This window comes from Monodelphis domestica, chromosome 4 (assembly GCF_027887165.1).
Source record: "Monodelphis domestica isolate mMonDom1 chromosome 4, mMonDom1.pri, whole genome shotgun sequence".
NCBI lineage: Eukaryota > Metazoa > Chordata > Mammalia > Didelphimorphia > Didelphidae > Monodelphis > Monodelphis domestica.
In genome coordinates this window covers 427,389,579-427,404,535 of record NC_077230.1, presented here as the reverse complement: position 1 = coordinate 427,404,535, position 14,957 = coordinate 427,389,579, and the positions used below count along the sequence as shown (strand labels likewise).

Sequence of the window (14,957 nt, the reverse complement as noted above, 5' to 3'; positions counted from 1 at the left end):
ATTAAGTTCAGCTGGGTTGGGCTGGATGAGCCCAGAAGCAAAAAAAAAAAAAAAAAAAAAAAAAAAAAAAAAAAAAAGCAAAAAAAACCTCCTCTGCACTATGTGTTGGATACCCTGAAACTGGCCCAGGTTACTTTCAAGGTAAGCCATTCGCCCTTCAGAGCAACCCCTTTGCTGGCCTTTTGGTTTCTGTCCTTTCAGAAGCTCTGAGGGCTCCTGATGGCATTAAGTTCAGCTGGGTTGGACTGTATGTGCCCTGAAGCAGGAAACTTCCGTGAGACTCAGATGGAAGGACCCAGCCAGGGGGCTACAGGTTCCCCCTGTCTCTCTCTGTTTCCCTGCTGTCTGTGTTGGGTGCCCCTGAGACTGGCTCAGGTTGTTTTCAAGATGCGCCTTCAGGGCCCTGAGGCCCTTTTGCCAGCCCTGAGGTTCCCGCTGCTGCTGCAGCCTCAGCCCTCTGGGTTGGGGGGGATGGGTCCTGGGACCTTCCTTCTGCGTTCCCCTTAGATTCGAGTGATTTTGGATTCTGGCTTTTGGGGGGCGTACCTTTTGATCCAAATCCAGAAGGAGGGTTCTCCGGGTCTGTCCTGTTGTTCAGCTTGAATTTTGGTGTGCCCTCGTAGCATTCAGTTTGTGATCAGTAAGGAAGGGTTTTCAGAGGTCGGAACTTTTGCTGTGTCTCAGTCACCATCTTGAGCGGAAGTCCTGGCCCCTCCCTTTTTATTCACGTTTTTGGGGATCTATTAAATTCCCTTCTCCCTCTCTTTCCCTTCCTTTTATTAACCCCCCACTTCACTCCCCTACTTAGTTTTCCTTTCTCAAGTTCCCTATAGGGTAAGATTGTATTTGATACCCCAATGGATCTCAATGCTTTTCCCTCTTGAAATTGATTGCACTGAGAGTAAGATTTGAGTATTACTTTTTAGCCTTCTTTTCCTATCTTTCTTCCATTTTTCACATAATCTCATGTTGAAAGTCTTCAAGAACTTGTGATCAACTTCCATTTTTTATGGTTTTAAGCCACTTAGTACCCCAATCTCTACCTATGAATAATTCTTCTAACTATTATGATAGTGAACATAATTTTTTGAGAGTTACAAATAACATTTCCCCATACAGGAATATAAACAATTTGTATTTATTGAGGCCCTTAAAGGAAAGCAAAAAAATAAGACCCCCCCCATCTTATTTGCCTTTTCATGTTTCTCTTGGTTTTTTATTTTTGATGTCAAATTTTCTGTTTGGATCTGGTCTTTTCATTACAAATATTTGGAAGTCTTCTATTTTATTGAATGTCCATACTTTTCCCTGTAAGTATATAGTCAATTTTGATAGGTAGGTAATCTGTGGTTGTAGACCCAATTCTCTTGCCTTTATGAATATCATATTCCAAGTCTTGATGTCTTTTAGTGTGGAGGCTGCTAGATCCTTTGTAATCCTGATTGGTTCTCTTTGATATCTGAGTTGTCTTTTTCTGGTTTCTTGTAATATTTTCTTCTTAGCTTGGAAGCTTTTGAATTTGGCAATTACATTCCTGGGGGTTGTCTTTTGAGGATTTAGTGTAGCAGTGTAGTATTGTAGTATTGACTCTATCGATGCCTATTTTGCCCTATTGCTGAAGAACCTCAGTGCAGTTTTTTGGATAATTTCTTGTAGTGTAATGTCAAGGTTTCTGTTTGTTTTCAGGTTTTCAGATAGGCCTATGTTTCTCAAATTTTCTCTTGGAAATCTATTTTCCAGGTCAACCACTCAATGAGATATTTTATGTTGCCTTCTAATCTGTCATTCTTTTGATTTTGCTAACTTTATTCTTATTGTCTTGTGAGATCATTGGCTTCTACTTGTCCAATTCTAGTTTGTAAAGCCTGGTTTTCAGGTAAGATGTTTTGATTTTCCTTTTCAGTTTGATCTTTTATCCTGCTTGTCATAGCTTCTAGCAGGTTATTTCTGGTCTTCAATTGGTTTATTGTTTCATTTATTTCTGGGATACAATTTCCAAGTGGGAGATCCTGTCTTTTAAATTGTTATTTTTTAAACTATTCTCCTCCCCCTTTTTTGTGCCAAATCTCTTCCATTTTTCACATAATCTCATGTTGAAAGTCTTCAAGAACTTGTGACCAACTTCCATTTCTTTCCCAAAGTTTTGTGTGTGTTTACTTGTATGTATTCTTCTGCTGTGTCCTCTTTAGTCTGGATTTTTTGGCATACAATTATCAAGGATTAAAATTTTCTTCTTAGGGTTTTTTGGGGGGTGTTTATGGAGTTGTTGACCATTGTCTTGGTCCTTAATGATCAGAAGTCTAAGTGAGGAATGTGGGCAATCTTTGTATTGGGCTCTGGAGAGGTTTTTGCCTTAGGATGTTTTCTCAGTCCTTAGCAGTATCTAGCTGTTCTTAGGGGCAGGTGTAGCCTCTAAGAACTTAAAGATTGCCTGGAAGACACCAGGGTATAGGGTGTAGGCAAAGTCTCTGTATTGAGTGATGGAGAGGTTGTTTTTTTTTTCCTGGAGGCTTTTTTTGCTTCTCTGTGGCATTTTGTTGTGAGCCATGTCCTCTGCTCAAACTTTGCATCCAATTTCCATGTTTCCTCAGGTTTCTGGTGTCCCAGGTCTAGTTTCTATTAGGGACAAGTCTGTGTTGATCTCAGTCAGGCTGTTTCCTAGAACTTAAAAGTTTGTTCCATGCTTCCTTGGACTCTGGTAAGGTAGGTGAAGTGGGGGAGGGCTGGTGAGCTGGCACTTTGGTGGGGGAATTATTGCTCCCTTTTACCATGGAAATGTTCTAACTTTGCCTACCTTCCATGCTGTGTCCTACCATGGAACTCCTTCACTCGTTTGACTTTGGTTTTCTCATTTTGAGGCACTGTGTCTCGGCAGGTGGAGAGAAGAAGAGCCCTGCTTCTACTCTGGAGCCATCTTAACCTGGAAGTCTGTGCAACTATTAAAAAAAAAAAAACCTTTTTTACCTTCTTCTTTAGAATTGGTACAAACTATCAATTCCAAGTCAGAAGAGCAGTATGGGCTAGGCAATATGGGGTTAAGTCACTTACCCAGGGTCACCCAGTTACCAAGTGTCTGAAGCCTACCCTCTGAGCCCCCTATATGACTATGATGCTAGTAAATCTTAAGAATTTCATCACTATTCGGACAGTTTGAAGAAGTATACACAGAAAGCATGACACAATTCAAATAGAATGGGATGATATAAAAAAATTAAGTAATGAGAAAGAGGACTGCATGGGGAAAAGAGGGAATGAAAGATCAAGATGAATTAGTTTTCATGTAGAGTCATAAAAGAGTTGATAATGAAGTAGAAGATAGGGGCAGGATGGGAAATGCTCAAACCTTACTCTCATTGGAATTGGTTCAAAGAGGAATAATATCCACACTCAATTGACTTTGAAAATCTACCTTGTCCTCTAGGGAAGGTGGAGGACAGGAAGAATGGGTAGGGGCAGAGGGATTTGAGTGGAGAGAGGGTGAATTGGGGAAGGTGATGGTCAGAAGCAAAACATTGGTGGGCTTGGAAAGCCTGTAAAGAGAGAGAGAAGGATAAACATTGGAAATGAGATGGAGAGAAATGCATAATTAGTCATCATAACTGTGAATGGAATGGGATGAACTTATCCATAAAACAGAAGTGAGTAGCAGGGTGGAATTAAACACCAAAATCCAATAATCTGTTTTTTTTTTTCATAAACAACACACTTAAAGCAGGGAGAAATACTCAGAAAAAAGATAAAAGGCTGGCACAAAATCTATTTTGCTTTCAGGTGAATAAAAAGGAGTGGGGGTGCCAATCATGACCTCAAGCTAAGCAAAAATAAAAATAGACTTAAGTTTGAAAAGATAAAAAGTAGACAGCTAGGTGGCTCTATGGGTTGAGAGTGAGACTTAGAGTCAGGAGGTCCAAGGTTCAAATAAGGGCTAAGACTTCTTAGCTGTGTGACCCTGGAAGTGTCACTTAATCTCCATTGCTTAGCCCTTACAGTTCTGCCTTGGAACCACTATGCAGTGTTGAGACTAAGACTAAAAAAATAAAGGAAGGAAACTACATATTGATAAAAGGTATCTTAGACAATGAAGCAATATCGATGCCAAACCTATATGTACCAAATGTCATAGCATCCAAATGCCTAAAGGAGAAGTTACATGAAATTCAGGAATAAAGAAAACTATACTAGTGGGGACCTCAAATTTTCCATCTCAGAATTGGATACATCTAACAAAAAAAAAAGAAGTTAAGGAAGTGAATTTCAGAAAAGTTAGATATGATAGACCTCTGGAGAAAACTCAAGAAGTACAGAAATAAATATATTTTCTCTCAATAACACTTGGCACCTACACAAAAATTGGCAATGTATTAGGTCATACAAACCTCAGAAACAAATGCAGAAAAAGGGAACTATTAAATACATACATAATAAGAATTACATTTAATGAATGGCTACAGAAAAAGTTTAAAAATTATCTGAAACTTAATAATGTAATTCTAAAAGATGGGTAGGTTAAAAAAATCAATTATTTCATTAAAGAGAATGACCCAGGGACAGTTGGATAATTTAGTGGATTAAGATCCAAGTCTAAAGACAGGAGGTGTCCAAAGATCAAATTAGGATTCAGGTACTTTTTTACTGTGGGACTCTGGGCAAGTCACTTAACTCCCATTGCCTAGCACTTACCGGTCTTCTGCCATGTAGCCAATATATAGTATTGATTCTAAAGTTGAAGATAAAGGTTTGAAAAAAATTCTAAAGAAAAAGAGAATAACACAATAGGAGAGAATATACCAACATTTCTGAGATGTAGCTCCAACAGTCCTTAGGGGAAATTTTACCTCTCTAAATACTTACATCAATAAAATAAAGAAAAAGTGTGATTAATGAATGAGGCATGCAACTAGAAAGAATTTTAAAAGAACAAAAATTTTAAAACCAATTAAATACCAAATGGGAAATCCTAAAAGTCACAGGAGAGATTAATGAAGTTGAAAGTAAGAAAATCATTGAACTAATAACTAAGAAAAAGAGCTATTTTGTGAGAAAAACAATAAAATAGATAATTCACTGGTTAGTAATTTTTTTAAGGAAAGACAGAAGAAAACTAAACTACTATTATCTCAAATGATTAGAATGAAGTAATCACCAATGAAGAAATATAAAAGTAATTATTGGAAACTATTTTGCATGATAATAATCCAATAAATCTGACAAAGTAAGTACAATTTGAATGCCATAATGTTTGGTGCATGTATATTTAGGATTGATATTTCTTCAGTGTGTATGAGATTGTGAAAATTGAACCTCTTTTTTTGGAATCCAAAAGCAACCTTTTGATTTTCCTACAAAAAATCTTATATCTGAACCTCTGACTGATCTTTGAGGCGGAGTCCTCTCTTCTCTTGTCTTCCCTGCTAGGAGATGGTGTAGAAGCATTGTGCAGCCATTCCCACCATGGCATGGTTACTGCTGGAGTCTAGTAGATCTGCCCCTTGTCAGGACAGAAGTCTGAGTCTGGCAATCAAAGAGGCTTGGGAAAGGGATGTTATGATGAGCATAAATTGGTACAGAGGGCAGAAAGTCAAACTATTCTGCTGTGAGGGAAATAAAATTAAGTGTGTTCCTCTCAAGGTAAAGCATCCAGCCTTCACCCCTGATTAAGAATGGAATGTGCAAGCAAGTCTGCTTTAGTTTCAAGGACTTCTTGATCCTTTGCTTAATAGATTTAGGAGGCAGGCCTGGCAAATCTGGAAGATTGGAGGCCCCTTGTGCTCCCTGTGTAAGGACATCCTGACCCAACTCAAGAAACAAGGAAAGCAGTAGATAATTTTCATATCTGTAGAAGCTAAGAGAATTACTTGTGAGGACATGGTTCCCTCCCCATAAATTCACTGCTTCCAAGTAGGGGCTAGTGTGGAGCTCATGCTATATATCCTTCTATTTTCTGATTGGGGTAGACTTCACACCTAGCCTGTGTGTCCTTTGCCCTCCTCTGGATCAAGGGAGTCAGGCAGATAATGATGATGATGATGTGTGTGTGTGTGTGTGTGTGTGTGTGTGTGTGTGTGTGTGTGTGTGTGTGTGTGGTCCCCTCGTTATAAATCTCCATAATGTTTATCTTTATGCCCATGCATTACATTTGCCCAGCCTGGCAGGTGCCCTCTCTCATGAGAAAGAAGGAAGAAAATTCTGTCTCTTCTACACTCCCTTTGGGACTCCAGGTTTTTAATTTGAGCATCCAGGGACTCACATTTATTCCACTCATTTGGATCTAATGACTGACCTGATCTGGCTCTGGTTTGGAGCAGCCTGCTCACAGAGGAGGTAGCCAGGAGAACCAGTCAGCTGGCCACAGGCAGCATGAACTTTTTCTTTCTCTAACCTGCTATTATGATTATAATTTTACTACTTAGAAATAATTATGTTTTAAAATTAAGATATGCTCTGCAGAGAATTTTAATCAAAACTAACTTTGAGCAAAATACTTTTCCAATGTCTCTCTTTTCATTAGATCTGTTTTGCCTTTTGCTTTGTCTGAGATCATGACTGCTACCCTGATGTTTTTAACCTCTGAGGCAGTGTAATAGATTCTGCTGTAGCCCCTTATTTTCACTCAGGGTTAATATGTTTCAAGTGCAATACTTATAAACAACATCTTGTTAGATTCTGTTTCATAATCCATTCTAAGTTATCTGTTTGCATTATGTGCATGCCATTCTCATTCATAGTTATGATTACTAGCCCTGTATGTCCTTCTACCCTATCCCCCCCCCCCCATTGTCCTTCTAAAAGAAGTTGAAAAAAAAGGAGGAATAATGAATAACTCTGAAAAGAACAATGAAAACCACAGCAGTAAATACTGCTTGAAAGGCAAGCTTGGGCCAGGGAGGAAGACCAGGGCCCTAGAGAAGGTCAAGGAATTGAGGAATCATCTTGATTTCTCTCCCACATTTTGGGACGCAAACTAGGAGAGAGGAGAGTCAGGGGCCACAGAATCCTATCTCCTATCTTTCTGACAAAAAAAATAGTAGAGTTCTCAATCAGAATCACCAAGATTCCAATCATAATCCCTGCCCCATCTGAAAAAGAAGCCATTACCTCCTCTGAAGAGTTGATCTGCAGGGGTAGCTGGGTAACTCAGTGGATTGAGAGCCTGGCTGTAGAACAGGAAATCTTGGGTTCAAATCTTGACTCAGACACTTCTTAGCTGTGTGACCTTGAGCTAGTTACTTAACCCCCATTGCCTGGCCCTTCTGCCTTGGAAACAATACAGAGTATTGATTCTAATGTAGGAGGTAAGGGTTTTTAAAAAAGAGTTGTTCTGTGATAGACAAGAGATAAAAGGGTACCTGAATGTTGCTGTAAGGAGAAAAGAGACTGACACATTAGGAAATAGTCCCTCCCTGATCAATGTAACCACTGAGCATCCCCTGGCAGGGGCATCAAACCCATTATAACACAAGTCCTTGGAGAAACGTCTCCCCTCCCCCTCAAGTCTTCTCTTCTTTGGGCTAAGTATCTCTAGTGCCCTCATTTGATCCTTCAATTAAATAAGTGTGTGCTCATGTCTCTTCTCTGCTCATGACTCTCTATTGCCTACAGACTATCCTTGAGTGTTCTTAGTCTGGCATTAAACCTTATCCCTTATGAAATGGCATCAGACCTTTCAGATACTTCTGGCCATGCATTGTGTGCTCAGACAGCCTGGGTCTGCCTTTGGTACCCAGACTCATACTCTGTACTTTTCTTCCTCTGAACCTTCATTCAGGCTATTCTCAGAATTTATGCAGAACTTCTATATATGGTCTCATTTGAGCCAACAGCACTAGGAGGGAGAGATTATTTTACCCATTTAACTGATAAGAAGACTGAGACACAGATAGGGACTTGCTAGTAAGTCATACAGCCAGTAACATTTTGAGACAGAATTTGAACTCAGGTCTTTCTCCCTCTTAGTCCAATAATATTCACTATGTCATGTCAGGCATTGGATCCACTGATGCTGCCAAAACACCTTCCAAAAAGTCCATGGCCTTCTTGCCCAGGAGAATGCTCACTGTTTCTTCATATTCTCCCCCCCACTTCAAAAGGTGGCTACATGACCTCAGATTTGTCACCTTCCTGACCAGTCCCACTTGGCTTTACTGGATAAAAAATGGCTCATTCTTCTTCACCTTAAATTTTCCAACAGAGTCCCAGGGATGGAGTGCAAGGTCTACCAAAATAACAAGAATAAAGGTCAAGGAAGCTGAAATATTTCTAACTTATTCCTATCAATTTGGAAATTAATTTTAAGACAGTTGGCCATAGATCACCCAGGAAGGAAACCTGGTGATCCTCCTGGATGTTCCCCAGGGATTGTTCTGGCACACACACCTGTGTCAGTGACAAGGCCTACCTGCCAACTAGAGATAAGGAAAGGGCTCTCCTTGGGCCATGAAGGCTGAGGGAAAATTAGTCCCCATTGGCTTAGATTCCCAGCATAAAGCTATATCTGAGCTTGAAGATCACCTTCAACATTCTCATTCTCATGTTGGAGGGCAGGAAACACCTAAGGAAAGGGAAGAGACCAAAGCAGAGAATTTCAGAATCTTCTGTAAAGGGTAGGAACTGCTTCTTGGGGACAAATCACAGTCCTAGGCATTAGAGATGTTATTGTGGGTTTGAAATCTCCAGACTTGAACCAGGTCTCACCTGACTCCCAGTCTGAGGCTCTTCTTTTTGTACCCTGCTACTAAGTGATCTATTCCCACTCTCTGCCTTTCCTTTTCTCTCCTCTTTAGAGTTAAAGTAATGTTTCCTTTTTTAAACACAATCTCCCTCTGGTCTGTGCCTAGTCCATTCATGCCAGCCTCTCCCAATATCCTTATCAAGCCGTCAAGGTAAGGAACCCTGGCTTCTGGAAGTCCAGGCCAAGGAATCATAAACTCTCATTGGTTCTGCCAAGCTAGAGAGGCCTCAAATCCAAATAAAAGTGCTCTATTAATGGCTATGCCATCCCCAGTCCTGCTTGCCTCAGACCAGAAAGATTGAACACCAGGGTCTTGGACTCCATGTGAATGTCTTTGTCAGCCAAAAGAACTGAAGATGAACTTTTCCTAAGGCCTGGAATTAAGACCTGTACCAGAGAAAGGGATGGGGTCTTTGCTATTAAAATCACAGATTCTTGGTCTCTGGCCTCCAGCCTTACCAAGAACTTAGAGAGGCCACTTCAAAACAAGTTATTTGATTATAATGTACGAAAAAGGACCAACACAGTCATTTTCTGTCTATTCTCTGCACAGCGCCACTGTCCAAACCTACCATTGTCACCTCCAACATTATTGCAGTGGAGACCAAGGACTTATCAATGACATGCCAGGCTACAGGTCAAATTCACGCTTACCGGTGGTTCATAAATGGAGTTGCCCCAGCTGGTAGCAGGATACAGCTGTCCCCGGATAAGAAGATACTCACTATCCCCAATCTCACAAGAAGGGATAACAAAGGGCCATATGTGTGTGAAATCAAGAACCCATTGTTTAGCAATAGGAGTGATCCATTCACACTGGATGTTGCCTGTGAGTATATTTGTTCTTCCTATATGGTGCCTGCTTATAGGCTGGTGGTGTGTTCCCAGAGGCCAGGCTAATTCAGTCACTTCTCTGAGAGCTAAAGAAATACTCTCTGAGGTTCCCATCCTCGTTTAACTTTAGTGAGCCCAGATTGGCCTTGCCATGCTTTCTGGTGGAGGGTGGCCAGCCAGGGTGATGAACTGAAGAAAGCCTTAAGATCTTCCAAGTTCAGCTCTTAACTGGAAAAGTAGAGGAACAGTTGTGAATTTTCCAGATCAAAGGAGCATCAGGGAGACACAGTGATTCCTGGTGATGGGTTACAGACTAGGAGATGCCCCTTGTTTCTAATGTAATTTCAATATGGAATCCTTCTCTTTCTTCCAGATGGCCCAGATATCGCCATGATTGTCCGTACACAGGATGTGTACCCTACTGGGGCAAATATTACCTTGAGCTGTTCTGCTATTTCTAACCCACCAGTACAATTCACTTGGTTACAGAATGGACAACCAGTCAGCAACTCAGCCACATTTTCTTTTATTGCATCCCTGAATCATGCTGGAACCTATACCTGTATTGCATCTAACTCATTCACTGGCTTGGCACGCACTGCAAACAAGACTCTTATAATCTATGGTGAGTATCTGGATTGGACCCCATTGGGCTTTATCTTTTCCTGGTATGATAGACATAAGTACATTTAACCCCCTGGTCCCATGGAACAATGCATTGTGTTAGAAAGAGCCCTGATCTCAGAATCATGAAACTTGTATTGAATCCTTCCTTTTCTGTCTACTCTCTGTGTAGTAAATATGTCTTCTCTGTTCACAGCCTCATTTTCTTCATCTGGAATAATGAATAATAATTGTTCCTTTTATAATAGGATTCTATGTGGAGAATGTCCTTTTAACTGTGAACTTTAAAATGACTCCACCCTACCTAGACAGTACTTTAGGGGAATAAAAAGTTGTAATCTCCTGATTGAACAATGAAGGTACTTAGTTCTCACCTTATATTGAAGCTATAACGTTAAGCTAAGTCTATTTTTAGACCTTAATACAAAAAGATGTTAAGTACCAATGAAGGTTAAATTAAGCACAAAAAGGTCAAGTAATTAACAAAAGGTGAACATAAAAAAGAAATATTAAGTAACTCAAAAATCTAATCAAAGAAGATGAAAACTAGAAGTATGGGAAGTCCTGGAGAAAGCCTTTGATGTGATTGGTAGATGTGAAAATTTAGAGGAGGAGCCACAAGGTTGATAAGGTCCATATGAGCAGCCTGGGGTTCAGTTCAGGGGTGGAACTCAGCCTGGAGGAGCTTCCTCAGACAGTTTCCTTGAGACAGTCTTGTGGTGACTTGGGTAAGACTGACTTCCTTTCCCTTGGGCTCAGGGAGGCCACTTTGGCCAAGGCCTTTAACTCCTGACTGGCTCAGCCTGAGCTGGAGCAGATTAAATTAAATTTCCTCCCCCTCTCTCTCTCTCTCTCTCTCTCTCTCTCTCTCTCTCTCTCTCTCTCTCTCTCTCTCTCTCTCTCTCTCTCTCTCTCTCTCTCTCTCTCTCTTCTCCTTAATTCGTTCTCTCTATATTAATTAAAATCATCATAATTTCTTTGGTATTTTATTATATGGGATTTTCCCTGGTGACAAAATTAATTTAGATTTTAAGTCAAAATGATAAAATTATCCTAACATTACATGGTAAGCACAAAAAATGTGAGTTGTTGTCATCATCCTTGTTATTGATATTGTATTATTCTCTTCTGTCCCAGTGACATCAACCTACTTTGTCTCTCAACTTCTAGGACTGCAGGTTCAATGACTGCCCCATAATCTTTACTTCAGTCCATTTCCCTTGGTGTTGTGGACCCACAGAATGTTTCCAGTCTTGGTTGGAGTATAAGCTATGTTCATGCAATGGGGCTGGCCTTGATCCCCTTTGGCAGGGAAATTCTGGAGATGGAAAGGAGAATGTATATTTTGTCTCCTTTCACACATTGAAATTCACCATTGCACCTATATTTTTCCTCTTTGTGGCATAAAATGTCACATAGAAGCATGTCTGTTATGAAACCTGGTTCTCATCTATTGGTTTTAGCATCCAGTAACTTGGTCCACAGTAGAATTCCTGCTTCCCAATTAATTCACTGGTCAGACTTTCTCATGTACAGATGACAGACCCTCCACTCCCATAATCACATTAATGTACAGCAGGACCATAGAGAGATCATCTCTGGCCTTAGTTTCCTTTTATTTCATAAAGTTTTATTGTTACAAACCTTAGGAGTATCCCAACTTCCTCTCCATAACTCTGGGGATGTTCTGAATAGAGAGCAGTGGGGAGAGATAGAATTGTGAAGTGGGGAAGTGACCTTGGGGAAGTCAGACACCAACGGCATATAATTTAGAGTAGGGAAGATTTTTTATTGGCCTCAATCTGTACATAAGAATGCTTAAAGCACAAATTTTAATTTATTAATGAAATTATCTGTGTGTTATTTTGTTTTGTTAACTATTTCCCAATTACCTTTTTATCTGGTTCAGGCAGCATCTTGGAATGTTGCAGGCTATATATTTGACACCTGTGGTTGAAAAGAGCTTTTTCTTAATTTAATTTTTTCCAATTAACCAAAATCTATTTCCTGTCCCCCATCTACATTCTACCACTAATGAATAAGAAAATCTTTGGGATAAGTATGGTTTCTAACTGCCTGAAGCCATAAATTAATATATTCTTAGGTGGATACCTGCGAAGCAGAGTTAGAAACTGAGGAAAAATGGGCGAAGGGGATATAGAAAAAGAGGGAATATAATAAAGGAAGAAAGACTCAGAGACAAGGCTTAAAGAGCTTGGGATCCAGCTTGTGTGCCCCTCTGATGGTGATAGACAGAGAGTGACCTACATATGTCCTCAATCTTTTATTGGAGGATCAAAGAATGGGGAATGGGAGGTAGCTAATGTTCATGTGACAAGGCATAAGACTTAACATTGGCTCACTTGATAACCACAAGATCAAAGAGGAGTAGATTAACTCAGCATATGACCTTGTATGGAATATGGTCTGGCAAGGTGAGAACTAGGACAATGTGGCAGCCTACCCAGGAATTCTTCTGACCTTTGGGATGTAGATTTGGAGAGTGGTCAGAATTAATAGAGTACCTATTAAATACAATGATCAAGAAGTACTATGCCTATGAATCCCATACATGAGCACATAGGTTGCAATATTAATACATCAATAATAGTTTCAAGATTAAAATACACCTATGATGTCACATAGACAATCAAGGAAAACTAATTCCCAATCTCAAAAAATATCTGTTGCAACATACACCCTGAATCCATCCCATTTCTGAAGTGAGGCAGCTGATTTCATAGGAAGTCTGTAGGTTTTTGTAGAAAGTGAGTAACCTATTATCATGGGTTTTCTGCAATCCTTGTTAGCCACTGCATTGATCAGAGGTCCCAAGTTTTTCAAAGCTGTTTGCCTTCATAACACTGTAGTTATTGTATAAATTACCCTCTTGCTTCTACTCACTTCATTCTGCATCAGTTCAGACAAATCTTCTGAAGTTTCTGTTCTTGAACTCTTTCTGTTCAATGTTCCTATGAGTGACTTGGATAAAATGAAATAATATATGTAAAGAGCTTTGTAAATGATTACCACTAATATTCTACTAATCCTACAGGCAAGCAGAAAGCATAATTTTGAAACTGGAAGGAAAATAGAAAGAAAGAAAAAATTGGGAGGATAGGGATGGTAAAAGCTGATAGGATATAGAAGTAGCTCAGGAAGCTAGCACTGTAGATGGAATGTTGTAAGATGAATGTTACTGGGGATTGATATCAGGTCCTATCCTTGAATATAAAACGTCCAAATTACCAAAAAGCATTGGCCTTGATGGGGCAGTGACTGACTGGTTCCCATTCCATTTAAAAAAGTTGAATTCATGGGGGATGGTTAATTTAAAAGGGGGACATTGGAGATAGACTTTTAATGCCATGTTAGATTGCATAATGAGACCTTGGGTATGATTGAGAGATCAACAAATTTATTATCATTTTTAACGGTAACAGGCAGTTGAAAAAACATAATGCAAAATAATTTTAACCCTTACCTATCAGACTTAGGATCAATACTATGCAATGGAGGTTAAGTGAGTGTCCCAGGGTCATATAGGGAGGAATTATTTGAGGTCAGATTTGATCCCAGAACCTCTGATCTCTAGGCCTGGCTCTCAATACACTGAGCTACACAACTACCCCAACAACTAATGCTGTCTTAAGTGATGCATATCTACTTCCAAGAATAAGGATATAGCTGTCCTTCTGTACTATAAGATGGCACTTGGATTATTGTATTTGGTTCTAGATAACACAATTTACAATGGGCAACAGTGAACTGGGGAGTGTTCAGCCAGATTGGTGAAGGAGTCTGGAGTCTCTGAAGATCAATTATGGGAACTACATATTAGAAAAAGGAATAAAAGCATTGGGGAGAGGCCTGATAGCAATTTTCTAGACTCTTATGTGGAAGAGGAATTAGAAGTGTTCTGTGTGGCCTCAGAGGGCTTAACTAGAATCATAGAGGCAAATGGTGATGGAAAGCAAAACCCTTATGTGTGAGGAGAAATTCTTTATGAAGTCATTATTAAGTCAAGTCCAACTCTTCCTGACTCCCTTCCTTAGCAGGGATCCTGGAGGGGTTTGCCATTTCCTTGTCCAGCTCATTTTACAGATGAGGAAACTTGGGCAAATACGGTGAAGCGATTTTCCCAGCATCACACAGCTAGTGAGTGTCTGAGACCAGATTTGAACTCAGAAAGATGAGTTTCCTGACTCCAGTCTGCATCCACTATATCTCCTAGGTGTCATTTAATCATTAATTAGAGCTTAATCCCCAAACCTAGCTTTATTGGTGGAAAAAGCAAAAGTTATGCTTGCTTCCCTTCCCCTATACTTAACTATTTCTCACCAACGCAAAGTTTTCTGCAGTGAGGTTGTAGCTTTGGTCAGTCTTGATTACTGGTTCTGGTCAGCATCTTGGTGTTTTTCAGCCAATCTAACTCAGCTACTAACACCTATTTAAGAATAGTTTAGGGAGAGTAAAATGTGAAGAAACTGAACAAAATGAAAGTATGTGTCAAACTTTTGTGGTCCCCTCATGGCAACAATTAAAATTAAATTATGAGGCTGGTAGTAGCTTGAGTAGTTTTATTACATCAAAGTAGTGTTATGAAAGATAGGGAAATGTAGGAAAGTAGGTCGTGAGTTGATTAGCTGAATATTCTATTTACCATTTGTTGTATTGCAGCTAACCACCTACAACTAAGAAAGAGGGAGATACAGGGAGAGAAAGAGACAGAGACACAGAGACACACAAAGAGAGAGAGACAGAGAAAGCG

General features: G+C 39.8%; 1 protein-coding gene across 1 annotated transcript in view; it reads left to right on the top strand.

The window, feature by feature from the left end:
* The window catches only part of LOC103093201 (hemicentin-1-like), a 286,577-nt gene that overhangs the window by 94,726 nt on the left and 176,894 nt on the right, over nt 1–14,957 (top strand). Inside the window, exons 7-8 of the mRNA XM_056826227.1 lie at nt 9,282–9,557; nt 9,936–10,187. Of these exons, the coding sequence (XP_056682205.1) occupies nt 9,282–9,557; nt 9,936–10,187 (528 nt within the window). The remainder of the gene's footprint in view (nt 1–9,281; nt 9,558–9,935; nt 10,188–14,957) is intronic.